This window comes from Asparagus officinalis, chromosome 4 (assembly GCF_001876935.1).
Source record: "Asparagus officinalis chromosome 4, Aspof.V1, whole genome shotgun sequence".
Taxonomy (NCBI): Eukaryota; Viridiplantae; Streptophyta; class Magnoliopsida; order Asparagales; family Asparagaceae; genus Asparagus; species Asparagus officinalis.
Genome location: NC_033797.1, coordinates 47,016,863 through 47,037,124, shown reverse-complemented (window position 1 = coordinate 47,037,124; position 20,262 = coordinate 47,016,863). Strand labels below are relative to the sequence as shown.

Sequence of the window (20,262 nt, the reverse complement as noted above, 5' to 3'; positions counted from 1 at the left end):
ACTGCTGCTTCCTACAGTACCTCCTCTAGCCTGAAAAGAATGTAAATCAATATGAGAATATATTCCAAAATACTCATAATAAATACATATATATAATATGACATATATACCTCTCCACCACTTGCAGCTGCATGCTCATCAAATGCCAACACCATAATATCCGCGTATATAGACTGCGGAAGCAAGTCCTTTACGGGTTGAGAATCGATGAGTCGCTGAACGACATCCCAAGTCGTTTGTACACCACTTAACTCGTGCTTAATAGTGGGAAGAAAACTTAAAGCCAATGGAATTTCAACATTCTTCATCAAGTATTTTCCAATCTTACCCACGACATATGACGTGTCACCGTGTCGCGTCGATGTCACAGATTGGCTGCTAGGCTTATTGGTGGTGGTGAGTGTCTTAACTCTAGTACTTGACAGAGGCACTCTTCCTTTCTTTCTTGAGTGTAAACCGTAAGCTCCGTCGACAACTTCCATCCACTCGTCTCTGGTCATGCGGTTAGGCTCTACAGGAGTGTCCTCTGTACTTCGAGACTGCGTGACACGGGTGAAGACATCGTTTTGAGAAGCTTCCAGCGCCGCCTGCATATCATATATCATAAAAATTAGAAACTTTGATGAAAAATCATTAAGTATATACAAATCTAAAATTAATCTTATACTTACGTTCAATTCATTAAATTTTTCCACCTTTTTGTCATTTCCATCTACATTTTCATAGCCCTGGGGTGGTGTATAAGCTCTTTTAGCCAGAAGAGTCGGGGGCATAGTCAAAGCGTCGTGTGATATATTAAATTCCAAATTAAATGTAGGAAACTAATCACATGAAATCAGTTTTAATAATATGATCATACCGGGTTTTCGTTCAAGTACTTATGCTCGATCTGAGCATAAGAAGTAGCTCCTAAAAAGTGATCATATAGCTTTGATCTACGATTCGCCGATGCCGTTTCACATATTTTCTACAAAATAAAGTATTTTTTTAGTATGTGCGATGATAATATATAAATGAAAAATAACGTGATGATAATGTCATAAATTAAAAATAATCTACCTTCTTCTCACCCTCCCACTCGATAATGAGAGTCATCCAATTAAATGGAGGAACTCTCTTATCAAGCTCATAGATCCTCTTCCAATCAGTAGATAAATTTGTGAAATATCTTTTCTTTAGATCACTCTTCCAACCCCGAATAAGCTTGGCCATTTTCGGGATAACATAATCCTAAGACTCTGGGTTGTCTTCAAGACAATAATGATCCTGCAAGTTACATGGCAAAAAAATTACACTATAAGAATAATCATTGTGAATTGTAAACAAAATAAGCAGCAGTATATTAAATAATTACCATGAGCTTCTCCCAAATCTTTTTTATGCATTTAAATTCTTGCTCCTCAAAATTATGAGCAATATTAATGGAGCGTGGATCTCTTATTAAACAGCCAATCAAGTTATTAAATCTGACAGCCTAATCCCCAACAGGAATGTTGTCCTTCCACTCCAAAATGCCCCGTTACCCTTTCGGAGGTACTTTCGTCTTTTCCTCACTCCCATGCCTACCGGGTTTCTCATAATCTTTTTGGCCTACAAAGTCAAAGAGAAATAAATTTCTTATACACTTAAGTAAGCAAATAAGTATGAATTATCCAAAGTTTAAACGAAATTATTACCTTTTCCCCTCATTAGATCTGACATAGCTTTATCTAGTCTCTGTTTTATGGCACGCTCCTTTCTTTTAATATCATCTCTCTTCAATTTGTAGTTCATATCACATTTTTTTTGTAATTCAATAGCTTTTTCTGGTAGAGGGATGCGAGATACTGACGGAGTCCATGGGCGGAGACATGCCATCTCTGACTGAGAAGATACAGACATCCTCTCGTGCTCGATCTCATCATCACCAGATCCATCGCAAGCATTGTCTGCAAATATTTATTAGGAATATAAAATATCATTACATTACATTAAAATATATTACAAATGTATAATACCTATACCTGGTAATGCGTCTTGATGTTGCGGTGTACACATTTGAGATGTCCCCGCGATATCTAACAAATTATAAAATAAGAAATGAGCATATAAATTTATCAATTAAGGTAATTACATGCACAGAAAGTTCAAACTGAATAAAGCAAGCAAATTTTATACCTTCAATTGGTGAGAGCAAGCAAATTTTATACCTTCAATCGGAGCTCGGCGGCTCAAGACAGCGACGGCTCAGGTGGACTCGACGGCGGAGTGCGGATCACAATATTTACTATTAGGTCCCCTGGTTAACACCGGTTATATTTAAAGAAATATTCTTTTAAATCTAACTATTATTACTAGTTTTCCTTGACTTTTAATTATAAAAAGTTAACCCGTTTGGACCTAGTTGATAAGTTCTGGTATGATAAGTTAACCCGTTTCAAAATTAGTCCGATTGGCTATCTTCAATATTTCAAAATTACTCACTCAAATCATGGAAATTTCTATTACATCCCTCAAATCATCACAATATTTACTATTAGGTCCCCTGGTTAACACCGGTTATATTTAAAGAAATATTCTTTTAAATCTAACTATTATTACTAGTTTTCCTTGACTTTTAATTATAAAAAGTTAACCCGTTTGGACCTAGTTGATAAGTTCTGGTATGATAAGTTAACCCGTTTCAAAATTAGTCCGATTGGCTATCTTCAATATTTCAAAATTACTCACTCAAATCATGGAAATTTCTATTACATCCCTCAAATCATCACAATATTTACTATTAGGTCCCCTGGTTAACACCGGTTATATTTAAAGAAATATTCTTTTAAATCTAACTATTATTACTAGTTTTCCTTGACTTTTAATTATAAAAAGTTAACCCGTTTGGACCTAGTTGATAAGTTCTGGTATGATAAGTTAACCCGTTTCAAAATTAGTCCTGTTGGCTATCTTCAATATTTTAAAATTACTCATTCAAATCATGGAAATTTCTATTACATCCCTCAAATCATCACAATATTTACTATTAGGTCCCCTGGTTAACACCGGTTATATTTAAAGAAATATTCTTTTAAATCTAACTATTATTACTAGTTTTCCTTGACTTTTAATTATAAAAAGTTAACCCGTTTGGACCTAGTTGATAAGTTCTGGTATGATAAGTTAACCCGTTTCAAAATTAGTCCGATTGGCTATCTTCAATATTTCAAAATTACTCACTCAAATCATGGAAATTTCTATTGCATCCCTTAAATCATCACAATATTTACTATTAGGTCCCCTGGTTAACACCGGTTATATTTAAAGAAATATTCTTTTAAATCTAACTATTATTACTAGTTTTCCTTGACTTTTAATTATAAAAAGTTAACCCGTTTGGACCTAGTTGATAAGTTCTGGTATGATAAGTTAAAATATTTCAAAATTAGTCCGATTGGCTATCTTCAATATTTCAAAATTACTCACTCAAATCATGAAAATTTCTATTGCATCCCTCAAATCATCACAATATTTACTATTAGGTCCCCTGGTTAACACCGGTTATATTTAAAGAAATATTCTTTTAAATCTAACTATTATTACTAGTTTTCCTTGACTTTTAATTATAAAAAGTTAACCCGTTTGGACCTAGTTGATAAGTTCTGGTATGATAAGTTAACCAGTTTCAAAATTAGTCCGGTTGGCTATCTTCAATATTTCAAAATTACTCACTCAAATCATGGAAATTTCTATTGCATCCCTTAAATCATCACAATATTTACTATTAGGTCCCCTGGTTAACACCGGTTATATTTAAAGAAATATTCTTTTAAATCTAACTATTATTACTAGTTTTCCTTGACTTTTAATTATAAAAAGTTAACCCGTTTGGACCTAGTTGATAAGTTCTGATATGATAAGTTCTTGTATGATAAGTTAACCCGTTTCAAAATTAGTCCGATTGGCTATCTTCAATATTTTAAAATTACTCATTCAAATTATGGAAATTTCTATTACATCCCTCAAGTCATCATAATATTTACTATTAGGTCCCCTGGTTAACACCGGTTATATTTAAAGAAATATTCTTTTAAATCTAACTATTTAAAGAAATATTCTTGGTCATTAAATCTTAGTAAAATGATGCTTTGGGGGGGGTATTTACAAATATATACAACGCTTGGGTATATATGTAAAAATTTCACAAAAAAAAAGAAAGTAGTGGCGATCCAAGAGTTCGAACACAGGACCTGTTATATCATATTCGCTCGAACTCAATTTTGACGGCTCTTTCTCCTCTTAACCTTATAAAAAACTCCAAGAGAACTCTATCCAAACTATTTTCATCCGGTTGTTAGTGATTAAATCTAATTTATCTCCTCTCAGATTCATTAATGATGTTTACAGGCTCAAGTCCATCCGTAGATGAAGCCCAGAGTAGTGGAGTTCATCGAATCTACTAGCATAAAGAATAAAAATAAATAAATTTTAAAACTAACATAGAATTCCTAATTAATAGTTAATATTTTAACATAAGAATCTGATAACATATGTATCTTTCCATCGCAAATATTTGTATTGGCGATGGATTTCAAATTCAAATTCAGGAAGCATATATCACTTCTCCCTAAAAGAATGGACATGCCTCTAGCGACAAAGTTGCGGCTACAGCCTCCTTGACGACGACGCTAGAGGGGAGCAGGGGGGCCTTGAGAAGGCCACCAAACAACTGTCCTGGATCATAATAGACTTCCACGTCATCAGCTCTCAAGCTATCATCTACCTGTGTGGAACAAAATAGTATTGGACTACATTTAAAATATTATAGATTTGAGGGACTAATATTAAAATAATTCTTAATTTTTTGTGGGGCCACTTATTAACAATGGGATAATCAATCACTAGTGTTAATTTTTTACGATGGCGACGGACATTGGCGACAGATTCGTCGCCAATAAGTATTGGCAACGTATTCAAATCCGTCGCCAATAAGTATTGGCGACGAAACATTGGCGACGACTCGAATCCGTCGCCAATACTTATTGGTGACGGATCGAATTCGTCGCCAATGTGTATTGGCGACGGATCGAATCTGTCGCCAATAAGTATTGGCGACGGATCTGATCCGTCACCAATGTTTCATCGCCAATACTTATTGGCGACAGATTCGATCCGTCGCCAATACACATTGGCGACGAATTCGATCCGTCACCAATAAGTATTGGCGACGGATTCGAGTCGTCGCCAATGTTTCGTCGCCAATACTTATTGGCGACGGATTTGAATACGTTGCCAATACTTATTGGCGACGAATCTGTCGCCAATGTCCGTCGCCATCGTAAAAAATTAACACTAGTGATTGATTATCCCATTGTTAATAAGTGGCCCCACAAAAAATTAAGAATTATTTTAATATTAGTCCCTCAAATCTATAATATTTTAAATGTAGTCCAATACTATTTTGTTCCACACAGGTAGATGATAGCTTGAGAGCTGATGACGTGGAAGTCTATTATGATCCAGGACAGTTGTTTGGTGGCCTTCTCAAGGGCCCCCTGCTCCCCTCTAGCGTCGTCGTCGAGGAGGCTATAGCCGCGACTTTGTCGCTGGAGGCATGTCCCTTCTTTCAGGGAGAAGTGATATATGCTTCCTGAATTTGAATTTGAAATCCATCGCCAATACAAACATTTGCGATGGAAAGATACATATGTTATCAGATTCTTATGTTAAAATATTAACTATTAATTAGGAATTCTATGTTAGTTTTAAAATTCGGATCGGATCCGTCGCCAATACTTATTGGCGACGGATCGGATCCGTCGCCAATGTTTTCCCGTCGCCAAAGGTTATGGGCGACGGAAAACATTGGCGACGGATTGAAATCCGTCGCCAATACAAACATTGGCGACGGGAACAACCCCGTCGCCAATGTTCTGTCGCCAATGTTTGTATTGGCGACGGATTTTAAATCCGTCGCCAATCCCCCGTCGCCAATACTCAGTTTCCTACTAGTGGATAGACATAGCAGGTTCAAGCGTGCGTAGAAGACCTAACATCACGCCGGTGTGAGGTTACCAAGATAGCTTCTCTAAAGTTGACAAGAGCCAGAACTTGGCATCTACGCGTAGAGTTATGTGTGCCGTGAGCTTATAATCTCGCCTCAACTTGAACACAATTCATTCTAAGGAAAGAAAGTTGCACAAGGTTAACGTTGGACGAGCTTTCACCCTTGGGCCACTGAGCCTACTTCAATATCGTGGCGGTGAAAACTTACAAGCTTGCACCGCCCACAGGCGCCCACAACCTTAAGCTTTCACCTTATACACGAGCCCGCAACCTCCGATTCGGAAGAGAATACTCGTGTCAATGCGAGCCTACAACCTCGTGGCGCTTCAGAAGCAAAATCCAAAGTTCCAGCACAAGCCTACAGCCGTGCGTAATCGCAGCGAAAAAGCTGCCAAAAAGTCTTCAGAGGCTCATAAACTCTCTCTAGTGAAGGAATTTTTAGAGTCGGAGTTGGGGCCCAAAGAATTACGATAATTTGAGGTACCTAATAGCAATTTCAACAATTTGATGGCATAACATAGACATACTGAAGATGTGAGGGGCTAACATAGAGAAAGCCCTTTCTTTTTTGAGGCGGCTTTTCGCTTTTTTGCTGGCGGCAGGCGACAATTGACCCCTCCGGTGGGCCCCGCATCCACGAATTCCGGAGCCAAGTGGTGTGTTTCCCCTCCTACCGAGATCTTTTATTATTACAAAGTGCCCCCTCCTCCGGAAAAAAACGACGAGCGCCAGCTACCGAGAGGTGCGGGGTAAAAATTTCAACCAGGTCTGTCTTTTCCAATATTCCGCCTCTTTTTTCCTCCCCCTCTCCTCTAAAACCTCCCCCTTGTCTCTCTCCATAAAAAATCCCCCAAATCACCCCCTATCACTGCTCTCTCCCGTTTCTCTCTCTGATCTGATCTCTCACCCTCATTCTCTCTCCTCCCCGATGGATCTCCCATCGACGGCGACGGGCGTCTGCATGTCCTGCAAAATACCCCCAACCCACCGAATGCCTCACGTCGCGCACGTAGCGCCACCGTGGCACATGGTATTGTTGCTGCCTCTCTTCCCCTCACCCCGAACCCTGCCGCCGTCCCCGACTGCTCTGTCCCGATTGGCTCGCCGCTTCTCAGATTCCAGCGATGCGCGCCCGCCGCGCCCGATCCGCCGGATCCGACGGGGGCTTGGTTCGCGGCGAATGCCGCCGCGAATCGAGGCCGTACGGCTCCATGACGGAGAAGGAGAAGCGAAGAAAGGCAGAAGCTGGTGAGCGGCAAGGGGTCGGGGACCGAGGACGAGGAGACGGAGGAGGAGGAGGAGGAGAAGGCTGATGATGTGATGGGGCTTTTGGATGACAAGTTCAAGTGCTCTTTTTGCATGCAGCTGCCTGAGAGACCCGTGACTGTGAGTAATTATGCCATCACTGGCAATTTCCCTCTAACTTTGGGTAAATCTAGTAACTGTGTAAGTTTGATGAATAAATGGATGAGCTTGGTTGCATTATTCTGTGTTAGATCTGTAGGGATTCTTACAAAGGCTTGATGTTAAGTAGAATTGGTAAAATTCTCCTTCAGTTTAATGTGATGAACAACGGACATTCGCGATTTTAAAGTAGAGTAGTGTGTGCTACTGTGCTATTATTAGTGATCCCCTCTGAATTTATCCATTAAAAACGATTTTTTCTTTCTTTTTTTGCTTAATCTAGTAATTGTTAAAGTTTGATGGATAAATGGGTGAGCTTGGTTGCATTATTCTGTGCGAGACTTTCCTTTTCGTAGTATTTGTAGCTAACGAAGCGAATCAAGGTATGAATCAAGTTTATTTGGCTACTTTTTGGCATTCCATTGTCAGCATGTGTTAGTGATAACTTATGTTTTTAAGTGAAAATGGTAAGCTGCTCCTTTAATTCAATGTGAGGAACAATTTACATTTATGTTTTTAACTATTACTCCTCCGATCAGTATAGCTTTCATATGTCTGTTTTAGTAAATTTAGGTGTTATACCTGTTTGATGATAAATGGAAATATTTCTTAATTATTGAAACCGAACCGTTAGATTGAATGGTAAGTCATATACGTCAGGATTAATGATTTGTATTGCTTGACGTCAATAATTGTGAACATGGACACAGGTAACATGTTTGACAAGAAATAATTTGTGTCAAAAACTCCCAAGTCTAACTCTAGAATAATTTGTGTTGAAAACTCCAAATCAACATGTATGTTTGTTACACATTTACCTACCTTTGTGTGTGAACCAACCTTCCAGCATAAAGATAGTGACATTGTTGTTAGTTTGCTACAAAATTTTAATGCAATAATCATATTTATCTCACTTTGTCGATATTTTTGGAAATTAAACTGGGCAAGTTGATAATTGTGCTAGAAAGTGCAGAATATTGGTGGACAAGACATTTCATAAGGGATGAATATACTGATGTCATAGAATAAATTACACATACTTATCCAAAAGATCTCAGCTTGAGCAACTTTGATCTCCTCTTCATATCCTTTTAGTATCCAACATCATATACTAAATGGAATAAGAAAATTCTGACTTGTTTTAAGGGGTTTAGACATTATCATTTTAAAGATCTGATTACATTTTATCACTCTGTTTGTCAATTTCTGGAATTCACTCCTCTTTCGCTCTCATTTTGTCAGCCTGTGTGTATCTTAAAAGTGAAACGACACTTTGAATTGTATGTTAATAATATATTGTTAGCATTGATAAGAAATGTATTGGTTTTATTTTTGTCATTTATCACGTACTGAGAACTTTGTTTTCTAGAAAAATGTGTGCCTATGAATGCCTGTGTGCAAAGGAGATGTAGGTAAACATATTGCTATGGTTCATTGCTAATCATCATAACTTTGTAACTGCACATAGTCAAAATCACAATTTTATCATTGAATATGACTAATTATTGGAAATAAAATGTGTTCAACCTTCATAGTTTAGTTCCTTTTAAATGAAAATTAGAAAAGAATGAAGAAAGTTGCATTACCTTTTGATAATGATGTTGCATATTACAGTAGCATAAATACGTAATATTTGCACCAGGACATGCTCCTGTATATTTGACATGGTCGACCAACTCCCGCTAACGTATGATTGAATTCCCATTTTCTCCCTAAATTATCAATTTACCTATCATCCCCCTGATACTAATATATACCTGCCCGATGTGGGCATTTCTTGAGGCTACCGTCAAGTACTTAGAAGATTGATGACGTGTCCGTGCTTTTTGCACCCCCCCTAAAACCCAATTTCTGCAATTTCAAAAATGATTTTCCAATCACTAAAAAGGGATAAAGGATACCTTTTTCGGGGAAAGTGGGTTGGGAATTTCCATGGGAAAGGAGAAAAAGTGGGTCCCACACTGCCACGTCATTGACCTGTTAAGTATTGAATCAAAATTATCAACTATTTTAATATGAGAAAATCACCCTAAAGTTTCGGCATATTATAGATAAACTCACTCAACTTTAAAAATAAGAGAAAAACCCCTCCACTGAAAATGGTAAAATATCATGGATTATAGCTCATGAATTTATAATTTGCCTTGCGAAAACATTTGGAAACAGGTTGAAACCACTAAAAATGGCCAAATATCGTGGGTATGGACTCTTAGAATGAGCCCACAGAATGGCCACCTTGGGTCCATACACAGAGTATCGGTGGGATAATATGCAAATTGATACTCTTAAAGGAAAAGTGGGGGCTACAATACTTTAAGGGGGAATTTGTTATTTCATCCCAATTGTTATCCATCTCGCTATTTTAAATAGAAGGATGCCAGATATCTGTATGTGTATCAGGCTTCAAAATGATCAAACACGAAAAGGTTAATAAGCTTAACCAAAAGAACACATTTGCTTATTCAAATTTCTTATTATATATGTGTACATATTGTGGGCTATCAGCTAGCAAGCAATTTAGCTTTTCCTAATGAGCACTAGTAATCGTACCTAAGAAAATCAAGAAAACCTGCTTTGCTGATATTTATCATAATTTATTTTCAAAAATTGTGTCAGAGAACTCTTGCGATTGAGTAAGCATCATTTCCCAAGTAACAAGAAGTTGTATGATCTGCACATTTTTAGCATTGTTTTATATCACTTTAGCTATTATCAATTTCTTTTACATCATTCTCTGTTGTCTTTTGGTTTTTTTCTAAGATATTTTTTATCCTATTATAGCAAGGTCTCTGCATTTTGACCATTGCTGATGTTTCTTTTTCTGGCAGACACCCTGCGGTCACAATTTCTGTTTAAAGTGCTTCCAGAAATGGATTGGGCAGGGTAAGCGCACATGCGCAAAGTGTCGTGCTTCTATACCACCAAAAATGGCATCCCAACCAAGAATTAACTCAGCACTTGTTGTTGCTATTCGTATGGCAAAAACACCAAAACGAGCCGCACAATGTAGCTCAACACCATATCATTTTATTGGTAATGAAAGCAGACCTGAAACTGCATTCACTACTGAGCGAGCTAAGAGGGCTGGCAAGTCTAATGCTTGCAGTGGTCAAATCTTTGTCACCATTGCTCCAGATCATTTGGGTCCTATCCTAGCAGAGCATGATCCAAAGAGGAAAAAGGGTGTACTTGTAGGGGAGTCCTGGGAGGATAGAATGGAATGCAGGCAATGGGGAGCACATTTTCCACATGTTGCGGGCATTGCAGGACAGTCTGGTTATGGGGCTCAGTCAGTAGCACTTTCTGGAGGATACATAGATGATGAAGATCACGGGGAGTGGTTCTTGTATACTGGAAGGTAAATCATCTTTCTATCATCTGTTTGTGTATCTCTTTGTATTTCTAAGTAGCTTTGGTTTTAAAGAAAATTTGTATTCTGATCTTTTTGGTATATTTTCAGCATTATGTTTTTCATATTCTTTTATCTTTTGTGCTGATTGCACTGTTTATACCTTTACCTGATATTTATGTATTTTAATTATGAAATGAACAGTGGTGGACGAGATCTGAGTGGGAACAAAAGGACTAATAAGGATCAGTCTTTTGACCAAACATTTGTGAAGCTTAATGAAGCATTACGTATTAGCTGCAAAAATGGTTACCCCGTTAGAGTGGTGAGGTATGATGCATGCTTAATTCAAAGAAAGAACTTATGTTATTTTGACTCTCTTGCGATCAATGACATCAATGTACATATTCATGAATGTGATAAGTGAGAACTCCATATTTTTCCTTATGCTGGAATGTATACATTACACCCAATGAACTAATGATAAACATAAATATCTGATACCAGTCATCAATTTTACATTCTTGCTTTGTACCATGGGGCAACTGGCTATCGTTATAGCTGCAATCAATTTATGAGCTTGCATTGGACATTATCAATTTATGTTTGCAAATACTGATTAGATATATATGTGTGTGTGTGTGTGTGCGCGCGCGTGTGTGTGTAAGGGGGCAATGGGTATGAGATGACGGCTCATTTTGCAAAATGAGCTGCCCACTCACAAACACAAGACCCCACACCCACCCGATGTGACAACTAGGTGAGCGTAAACACTATTGACATTAGTGGGTAGCTCATTTTGCAAAATGACTTGTCAGCTCGTATACATTTCTCCGTGTATACACACACACCAGTGTTTTAAAGGCGATGTGCCTCAGGCGCTCAGGTGAGGCGATCTTGTAACTTAGCGCCTTGCATATTGCCAAGCGATAAAGGTTACTAAGGCGAGTAACTTTTGGTGTCTCAAGAGCTCGCCTTGGCGCCTTATGATCTCACCTTTGTGGCTCAGACACTCGCCTAAGGCATGTGATGCAAGGCACGAAGTGTTTGCCTCTGCTTCAAAATTTTGAAGGTGTGAACGGTGTCCAATAAAGTAAAGTTTGTTTTCATAATTGAAGTTTTGTGTTAATTTTTCTTGGTCAAATTTTCACTATTTTTTGTCGTAATGTACTATATTAGCTATATCATTTTGAGGACATGCCATAATTTGAACCTTAAAGTTCAAAGATTGTTGCTTGTATATGTTAGCAGTTACTAGTTAATATTACTATTCAATACTTGTTACTTAGTACTTAATTTAGATGGTTTATGACTTATTAAATTTGTGACTTTGAAAATTTTGGTTGTGATTAATTTGTCTTGTTACTATTTATTGGTATTTGCATATTGTTTGTAATGTTTATGAGAAATTTTGAATATTTATTGCCTTGGTTCACTTAGGCGATCGTCTTTTTTGGCACCTCTCTCCTCAGGTAACATAGGACCTCATCACCTTGACTCGCGGGCAGGTGTCTGGCCGGACCTGTTTTATTTATTGATGGCAAGAATAGCCATTAAAAGCTTACAAAAAGGAGGGGGTCCCAGAAATTTGATTCCATTTATCTTTTAGTCCTGTATTTTTTTTTGGGTGAAAATTTGACTTCATTTTAGAATTATGCATTCTGAAATTAGCCAGTGTTACCTAATTTCTTTTACCAGTTTCCTTATTTCAAAATTTTGAGCAGATCTCACAAAGAGAAGCGTTCTTCATATGCACCTGAAACTGGGGTGCGATATGATGGAATTTACAGGATTGAGAAGTGCTGGAGAAAAGTTGGGATTCAAGTATGACCATCATTTCATGGCTGGGATGTTATTGCATGTTGTCTTTCTCTACGTTATATGAATGTGTGTATTCACCAAAGTCTTTGGATTTCAGGGTTTCAAGGTCTGCAGATACCTTTTTGTTCGATGCGATAATGAGCCAGCACCATGGACAAGGTTTACCCATTTTTCCTTTATTTTTCCATTAAGAATCAGAATCCTAATGTATTCTTCCTGCACTCTATTGAGCTGCAGACTGATTCTGTTTCTCCAGAAGCCATCTAATGTGCATAGAAATAAATTTTAATCCTAGATTTAACCGTGTTCATGAGAAGTGTGATTCAATGGAAGTGTAATTCCACTGGTAAGATGACTTTGATGAAAGCTAAGAGTGTGATATCATGTGCTATTAAGAAAGCAGATTTTCTTCATTTGTTCTGGATTTATTTTGAATAAGATGGGAACAGAGAAGTTTCTTAACTAATGGCAGCAGATGAATAGATGTTTTTCTTTAGGGTAGTGCGTGCATGTGTGCTTCTTGGAGGTTGGGCCAGAGTGCAATCATCAGAAACCATTGTGACTGTCATTCGGGCAATCATATGGATAAGTTGAACATAAAGACAGAAATGAAGATCAGAGGACTAGAGTAAAGATAAATGGAAATTTTGGTAAGACTAGGAATTTTTGGAAATAAATAAATTTAAAAGGTTAATATTTGGCTACTAAAGAACAAAGTAAGGGAAGTTTGTCAAGATCTTGTAGATATGCAACTTAGTAAAGGTTAATTTGTCAATCTGATCGTCACATCTTACACAATTCGAAGGTTGGGAAAATCAATTCTTGTCCAAAGGGACTAGCTAGATACTTTAATGCAATGAAATATGTATGTTTGAAACTTTCTTGTTTCTTTTTATTACTCTAATTTTTCTCGAGACATTTATTTCCTATTGCGAATGTGCTATGAAGCATTGAATATAGTACTTATCTTGAAACCTTTCTTCTTTTATATTAATAGTACTTATGTCGGGACCAAGATTTGAAGTACAATCAATATAAATGTGTAGCGGTTGTCAGTAGCAAAATTTAAGCATGTCTATCTGATTTGGTTGAAACCAATTGATGCTATTGATATTGTCTAATAATAACTAATAAAGGTTGATATCGTCTAATATACTATTTATGTTGGATAATCATGACCCATACAAACTGATTTTCGCTCATAACAGCCAATACAGGAAGAGATGAGATATGAAGCGCCAAAATTCGACTTTCATAGTATTATACTGCAAACATTAAAGGCAGAATAAACAAGTATAAATCTTGTGGCTGAGTATTGAATTATTCCTCTCATTAATAATTGCGATCTAAAAACTGTCTAAACCCTCAACACCAATCAGTGTTTTCAAATGCGCGCGCCTCATTGCGCCTCATGCGCCTTACGATGCGGGGCGGTGACGATGCGCCCCACATCTGATGCAGCAGCGCCTTTTGCGCCTCGCGTACATCCGTACTTTGTGTAGGATGCATGTAGTGTATTTCCTCATATAGTTTTTTTGTTAACATTTCAATCGAGTCTTTATACTTGATATTCCATATCCCAAAAAACAAAATAAATCCATTGTGCTTTTAATAACCTTCAATTGAGGACCATTACTAATCCTTAGTTTGGATATAAGTCTTGATTTAACATTTGATTTGAAAATTTATGAAATTTGCTACTATGTTGGGTGTTAGCATTAGAAATTAAGGCAATATATTGTGATTTTGTAGCAAGATATTATTTATCATGATATTTTTTATGTAAATTCTAAAAATATGTTCTTTCGTGCTTGATTACATATATTGAAATATTATGTGTGTGGTGTGCGCCTCGCATCACTCGGGCGCACGCATCGCGTTACGCCTTGCGCATGTGCGCGTAAAGATACTTTGCGCCTCGCATTGCGCCTCGCGCATTGAAAACACTGACACCAATAACAATAAAGGTGAATCAAAACCTTGTGAAAGTCAAGATTTCAAACCATGTTTAGAAGCAAAGTTGCAGGGGTACTTCTATCATGAAGCGGTACGTGCATGTACTGTATTGGAGATCGGCACTTCCTTGGATATATCAGCATGTATTCAATTTTATTTTATATGTTTTAATTTAAAGTGAAAACACTTGTCATACACTTCTTGGACGTATATCCTGTACTTCATGCCCACTTCTTGAAACTCGTTGGAGACTAGTTGGGATCATTTCAGCCCATATCCAGTTCAGAACTATAATTTTAAACGGTCTTTTAGGTATCAAGTTCAAATTCAGAAGGTTTTCTAAATTATATTGTAATCTAGATAATAAAAGATATGTAAACGAAACATAAAATAGAAGAATTTTAGTTCTCATAACATGAGAATTAAAAACAATATCAATCTCATGTAAGTTATTAATTTTAGTATATTATTAGATAGGTATCCGTGTCCTCACACCCAAACTCTTACAAAGTTGTCATGTCCTGTACCCATGTCTAACGTAGTTCAAAACATTTCTCTTTTCACTGTTAGGTGTTAACTAATTACACCAGCTTAAGAGGCGCACACCATTCACGATTTCTGAGCTTTTTTTCCTAATGTGATGCAGTGATGAACATGGGGATCGACCTAGACCTTTGCCTGCAATTGAGGAACTGAAGCAAGCGATCGATATTACAGTGAGAAAGGGAAAGGCAGCATGGGATTACGAGGCATGTATATGCTTATTTTACTTTGCTACGTGTCATCGTTCTCCATGTCTACCGATTTCTTTTTTTTTCCTTCTCTATTTTCTTTAAATAGCTGATATCTTGACACTAGTGGCTGAAATACTTTGATTAAATGCCAGTTGTAATTTTAGGGAGCAAATTGTTCATATTCAGCTTTTGCCTCCCAAGCATTTTCCATCATAATTAGTCTGCCAAGGAGAATGATGCAAATCAAGAGAGTTTATATAAAAATTGACATCACTTGAAGGTTACATTAATAAATTTTAATGCGATGTCAAGTTAATTCTAAGTTCTGAGCTGGGAATATTAATATAGTGAGGGCCCTTCAATAAAACTTTGTTTGGCAAAATTGGTGACAACTTTACATGCATTGAATAAAACTTTGTTTGGCAGTTGTATTTTTAGTGAGCAAACTGTTTATATTCAGTTCTAACCTCAGCATTTTTCATCATATTTAGTCTGCCGAGGAGAATGATGCAAATCAAGAAAGTTTATATAAAAATTGACATCACTTGAAGGTTACATGAATAAATTCTAATGCATTGTCAAGTTAAATCTAAGTTCTGAGCTAAGAGATATTAAGATAGTGAGGGCCCTTCAATAAAACTTTCTTTGGAAAAATTGGCGACAACTCTATATGCATGCAATAAACCTTTGTTCGACAGTTGTATTTTTAGCGAGTAAAATGTTCATATTCAGCTGTCACCTCCTTCAAGCATTTTCCATCATAATGAGTCTTCCAAGGAAAATGATGCAAATCAAGAAAGTTCATATAAAAATTGACAAGGCTTGTAGGTTACATTAATGGATTTTAACCTAACGTCTAATTGGTTCAGTGTTCCAAGCTAGGAAATAGTAAGATAGTGAGGGCCCTTCAATAAAACTTTGTTTGGCAATTGGTGATAACTATAACTAGATATACATTCAACATAAGGGCTGTCCTCCAAACTCTCTTAGACTAGGTTATAGTCTACGCAAAGCAGCTCGAATGATATGTTGAGACCACCGTCTTTGAGAAACTATTTAAGCAAGAGCTAAAATGGAATGGCATCCCTTACTAAAGCAAGCCATATTGAGATCACATTTGTCTTTGGAAAAAATTTAAGTCAGAGCCAAGCCAATATAGACTGACATTTCCTACTTAAACAAGCCCACATTAATTGATTAATGATAGAAACCTGCGTAGCCAACCCATTAGGAAAATTTCACTGTGGTATTTGCTGTAAAATTTGTTAGTTTTGTTTCTAGTAATCTAGTGGACAGTCTCATCTCTCGTACCAAGGAAATGCAACTACTGAACATTACTAATGATCAAGGTTTTAAATATCGGTTATCGGGAATTTATCGGACGGCCAAAATTCTTATCGGATAGCGGAAATCGGGGATATATCGGGGATAAGTAGTATTTATCGGAGTGATATACTAGATGGTGTATATATATAATATAATAACTAAAAAATGTAATCTAACCATGCTTAATGAAATATAAACATACCAAAATGTAAATCATCATGTTTAGAATCACTAACCAATTGTAGAAAGCAAAACTTACATCTTGACCGCACGATGAAACCATTTGATTGCATAGCCTTACTTATCGGCCGATAATCCCGATAAAAAAACCTTACTTATCGGCCGATAAGTACCGATAACGCCGATAACTCCCCGATAACTTGCCAAAAACGATAACCGGTTAAAAATCCAAGTTATCCTATCGGAGAGCTCCCAAATCCGATAACTCGGCCGATAATATCGATTATCGGCCGATATTTAAAACAGTGCTAATGATTTGTATGCAAATTGGTACGGTAGGTTTTTCCCTCCAGAGAAGACTGCAGGATTCAAAAAATGAGTATACATTAAAAGGTAGAATAAGAAATAAGTGCATCCGTAGTAAATTAGAGGTTGCGCCTATTAAGGATAAAATGAGAGAGAATAAATTAAGATGGTCTGGTCATGTACAACGGAATATTAGAGTTAATGGGCTAGTAGATTTAGGGGTAGACCTAGAATGACTTGGTTAGAAGCAATTAAGAAGGATTGATTAAAACTAACTTAACGGAGGAAATGACCCATAACAGAATAGAATGGAAAAATAGAATTCATGTAGCCGACCCCAAACATTTGGGGGAAAGGCTTGGTTGTTGTAGACTCTAGAATTCAAGTCTCTTTCTGATAAAACTGAATCTTCTTTTATTAGGAGGGATGTGGTTGGAAGTGGACCAGGCCGCCACCACCAAGTAGAAAGCTTCTGACCAGTGAAAATAATGGTGAAAGAAAAAGAAAAGCAAGAAATGCTCCAAGTACCATCAAGGAGAAACTTCTAAAAGGTATACTTCCTCAAAACCTGTAAATGTACGGTCTTGAGCATAGCATTCTTAGAAAATTTCAGTATTTCTTTTTTATGCTGGTTTGTTCTTTCAGAAGTAACTATACCTGTAATTCACGAAAGAAAATACTGGTTACTTCTGCAGAATTCAGCTGTCATATTTGCTGGAAGGTTATGACTCTCCCTCTTACAACGCCTTGTGCACATAACTTCTGCAAGCTGTGTCTTCTTGAATCCTATGCTGATCAATCTTTTGTACGTGAGAGAACACGTGGAGGGCGAACTCTTCGAGCACAAAAGGTTGTGAAAAAGTGTCCATCCTGTACAAATGACATATCAGAATTCTTACAAAATCCTCAGGTACGAACTAGAAACCAGTTTGCACTGGCTTATGCTACATGGGGAAAGAAATAAACATGCCTCATACAATCACTATCACCATTGACTTTGTTTTTTTTTTCCCAATAATAACCATACCATCCATTGGACAATTGAAACTGACATTCTTAGGCTGTCTACCTGATGCCACTGTTGTGATTCCTATACTGGATGCGCAATAAAATAAGAAATAAGGAGAGTAAGATGATAAAAATTGATAAAAGAAATAACTAGAGAAATTGCGTAATTGAATCTCAAAGGAAATGTACCCTTTGTTAACCTGGGGATTCAAATTTTCTTTTTCTATTATTAAGCTTGGCTTTGCTGAGTGTGCTTGTTAACATGCATCTACAAACCCTTAGAATTGATTCACAGCTTTCATGAATGTTATGAAACACCTTCATTAAATATTAACTGTTCTGTTGCTTGAGATTTGTAATTAGTCCATTGGTTGATTCTCTTATATGTTTTCCAGTCTTTAAACTGCTGAGTAGTTGCCAAAGTCTTCATTCTCTATAGAATATATCTGAATATGTTTTCCAAAGTTTTTAAACTGCTGAGTAGTTTCCAAAGTCTTCATTCTCTATAGAATATATCTTGTAATTGACTTCTTGCAAGCATCACTTCTTGCTGGTGTAGTAATGCATTTGGAGGGAGAGTACATGCATGCAGCGGTGCTGAGAAAAATTAGTTTCAATTTGCTTCAAGACCTATGTGCATCCAATCATGCCTTGTTTTCTGTTGCATTCAAGATGCTGAGTGTGCTTGTGAAAAATATATAGAGCGATCACTACTTTGTACATGTATCAGGAAACATATCCAATATGTCAACACTCTGTTATTCAAGGATAATGACGATAACTGTCGATAATCCTCTGCATGTGTAATTGCCCCCAAGAAATGTGTGGATGGTTACTTTTATCAGCTTGTTTGCCACATTATGCCTGAATATTGTTTAATTTTGAGCTTTGTGACAATTACACATGCCTATATAACAATTCTAACTGAAGTTCAGAAATGGCCAGTCCATGCAACAAATTCAAACATAAAATTCCTTCATTCTCTACAGGTACTCTAGACTTTGTTATTTATTAATGCATTTGGCTTACTTCTCTTATCCAGGTAAACAGGGAGGTTATGGAGTTGATTGAATCTCTCCAGAAGAAAATTGAGGAAGAGAATATTGAAGGTTCAATTGAGGAAGAAAGCGAGGTCATGGAGAAGGTTGGGGAGGGAGGAGATAATGAAGACGATGATGATGATGAGGAGGAGACTCAGAGTGATGCTGTAGAAGAGGAGTCGAGTGAGGATAAGATTGATAATCAAGGTAACAAATTGAGTGAAGATGGAAGCGATGGTGATGATACAGAGAAAAAGAAACTCGAGTCAGCAAATGGAGATTCTGAGGTTAATGCTGGGAACTCCTCAGATGGTGAAGATAACTGTCAGAGTCCAGCAAAGAAGACAAACAGCAAGCGGAAACAAACAGAGAGTACAAAAAGAGGTGGTAAGAAGGCAAAGAAGAGCGAGAGCGTTGGCGGTGGTGTTGAAGATATTGTTGAAGATCTGAAGGTGGAGGATGTGGGAGGAAGTTCTACGCCTAACGATTTTAGTCCTAAACGTGAAGGTGGTAAGAAAAAGAGTCAGATTCAGGCTAATGGTTCGGGTCATCTCTCTCCTAGCAGCCTGAATAGAAGAGTAACTCGTCAGATGAAACTTCAAGGTTTGTCATGATGCTGGGGATGACTCTATAAAGCCTTAAAGCAACTGCTCGTCTTTCATCAATATAACTGGAAATTTGTCCATAGGCATAACGTGTAGTTTGCCTTAATTTTGAACACCTTATGTTGAAGTGCTCTTCTCCTTTCTTTATGCGGACATATCTATTTAAAACCTTTTTTTGTCTAGCTTCTGTTCTTTTTATACTTTAACGGATGCTTCATTTTGTAAGTGTCATGTTCATTTTATGTTTTACGCTTAACCACTCTTTTGTTCTTCTACTTGGTCGTTCTGCCAAAATCTGCTTTTGAACTGTTTTTTTTTTTTTTGAACTTGAATTATCATAATCAATATCCTGCTTCCATGGCGATTGCCTATCAGCTATTCTATTGATCGGCCAAAGAGTTGGGATCTCAACGACAGCAAGAATGATCCCTTGACTCGCCAAAGATAATAGTAAACAGCTAGACAATGAATAGCACGTTTCATGTACAAGCTGGACTCGCTCTGTA

General features: G+C 37.1%; 2 protein-coding genes and 1 long non-coding RNA gene across 3 annotated transcripts in view; 1 reads left to right on the top strand and 2 right to left on the bottom strand.

Annotated features, from left to right (window-relative positions):
* LOC109838639 overlaps positions 1 to 776 on the bottom strand; it is a 2,469-nt gene extending 1,693 nt beyond the window's left edge. Inside the window, exons 1-3 of the mRNA XM_020407066.1 lie at positions 672 to 776; positions 111 to 587; positions 16 to 30 (exon numbers count right to left, since the gene is read on the bottom strand). Coding sequence (XP_020262655.1) covers positions 16 to 30; positions 111 to 587; positions 672 to 773 — 594 coding nt within the window. The 5' untranslated portion in view covers positions 774 to 776. The remainder of the gene's footprint in view (positions 1 to 15; positions 31 to 110; positions 588 to 671) is intronic.
* Positions 910 to 2,171, bottom strand: LOC109835932. The gene is made up of 5 exons (XR_002245741.1): positions 2,158 to 2,171; positions 1,832 to 1,928; positions 1,355 to 1,590; positions 1,060 to 1,266; positions 910 to 967 (listed from the first exon to the last, which is right to left on the bottom strand). It is a non-coding gene; the product is annotated as an uncharacterized LOC109835932 (long non-coding RNA).
* LOC109837380 (E3 ubiquitin-protein ligase ORTHRUS 2-like) lies at positions 7,239 to 20,012 on the top strand. The gene is given in 10 exon segments (XM_020405606.1): positions 7,239 to 7,261; positions 7,263 to 7,413; positions 10,260 to 10,789; positions 10,985 to 11,110; positions 12,505 to 12,604; positions 12,699 to 12,760; positions 15,204 to 15,306; positions 17,525 to 17,654; positions 17,799 to 18,013; positions 19,154 to 20,012. Coding segments are annotated over 10 exon segments (2,052 nt in total). The 3' UTR covers positions 19,766 to 20,012.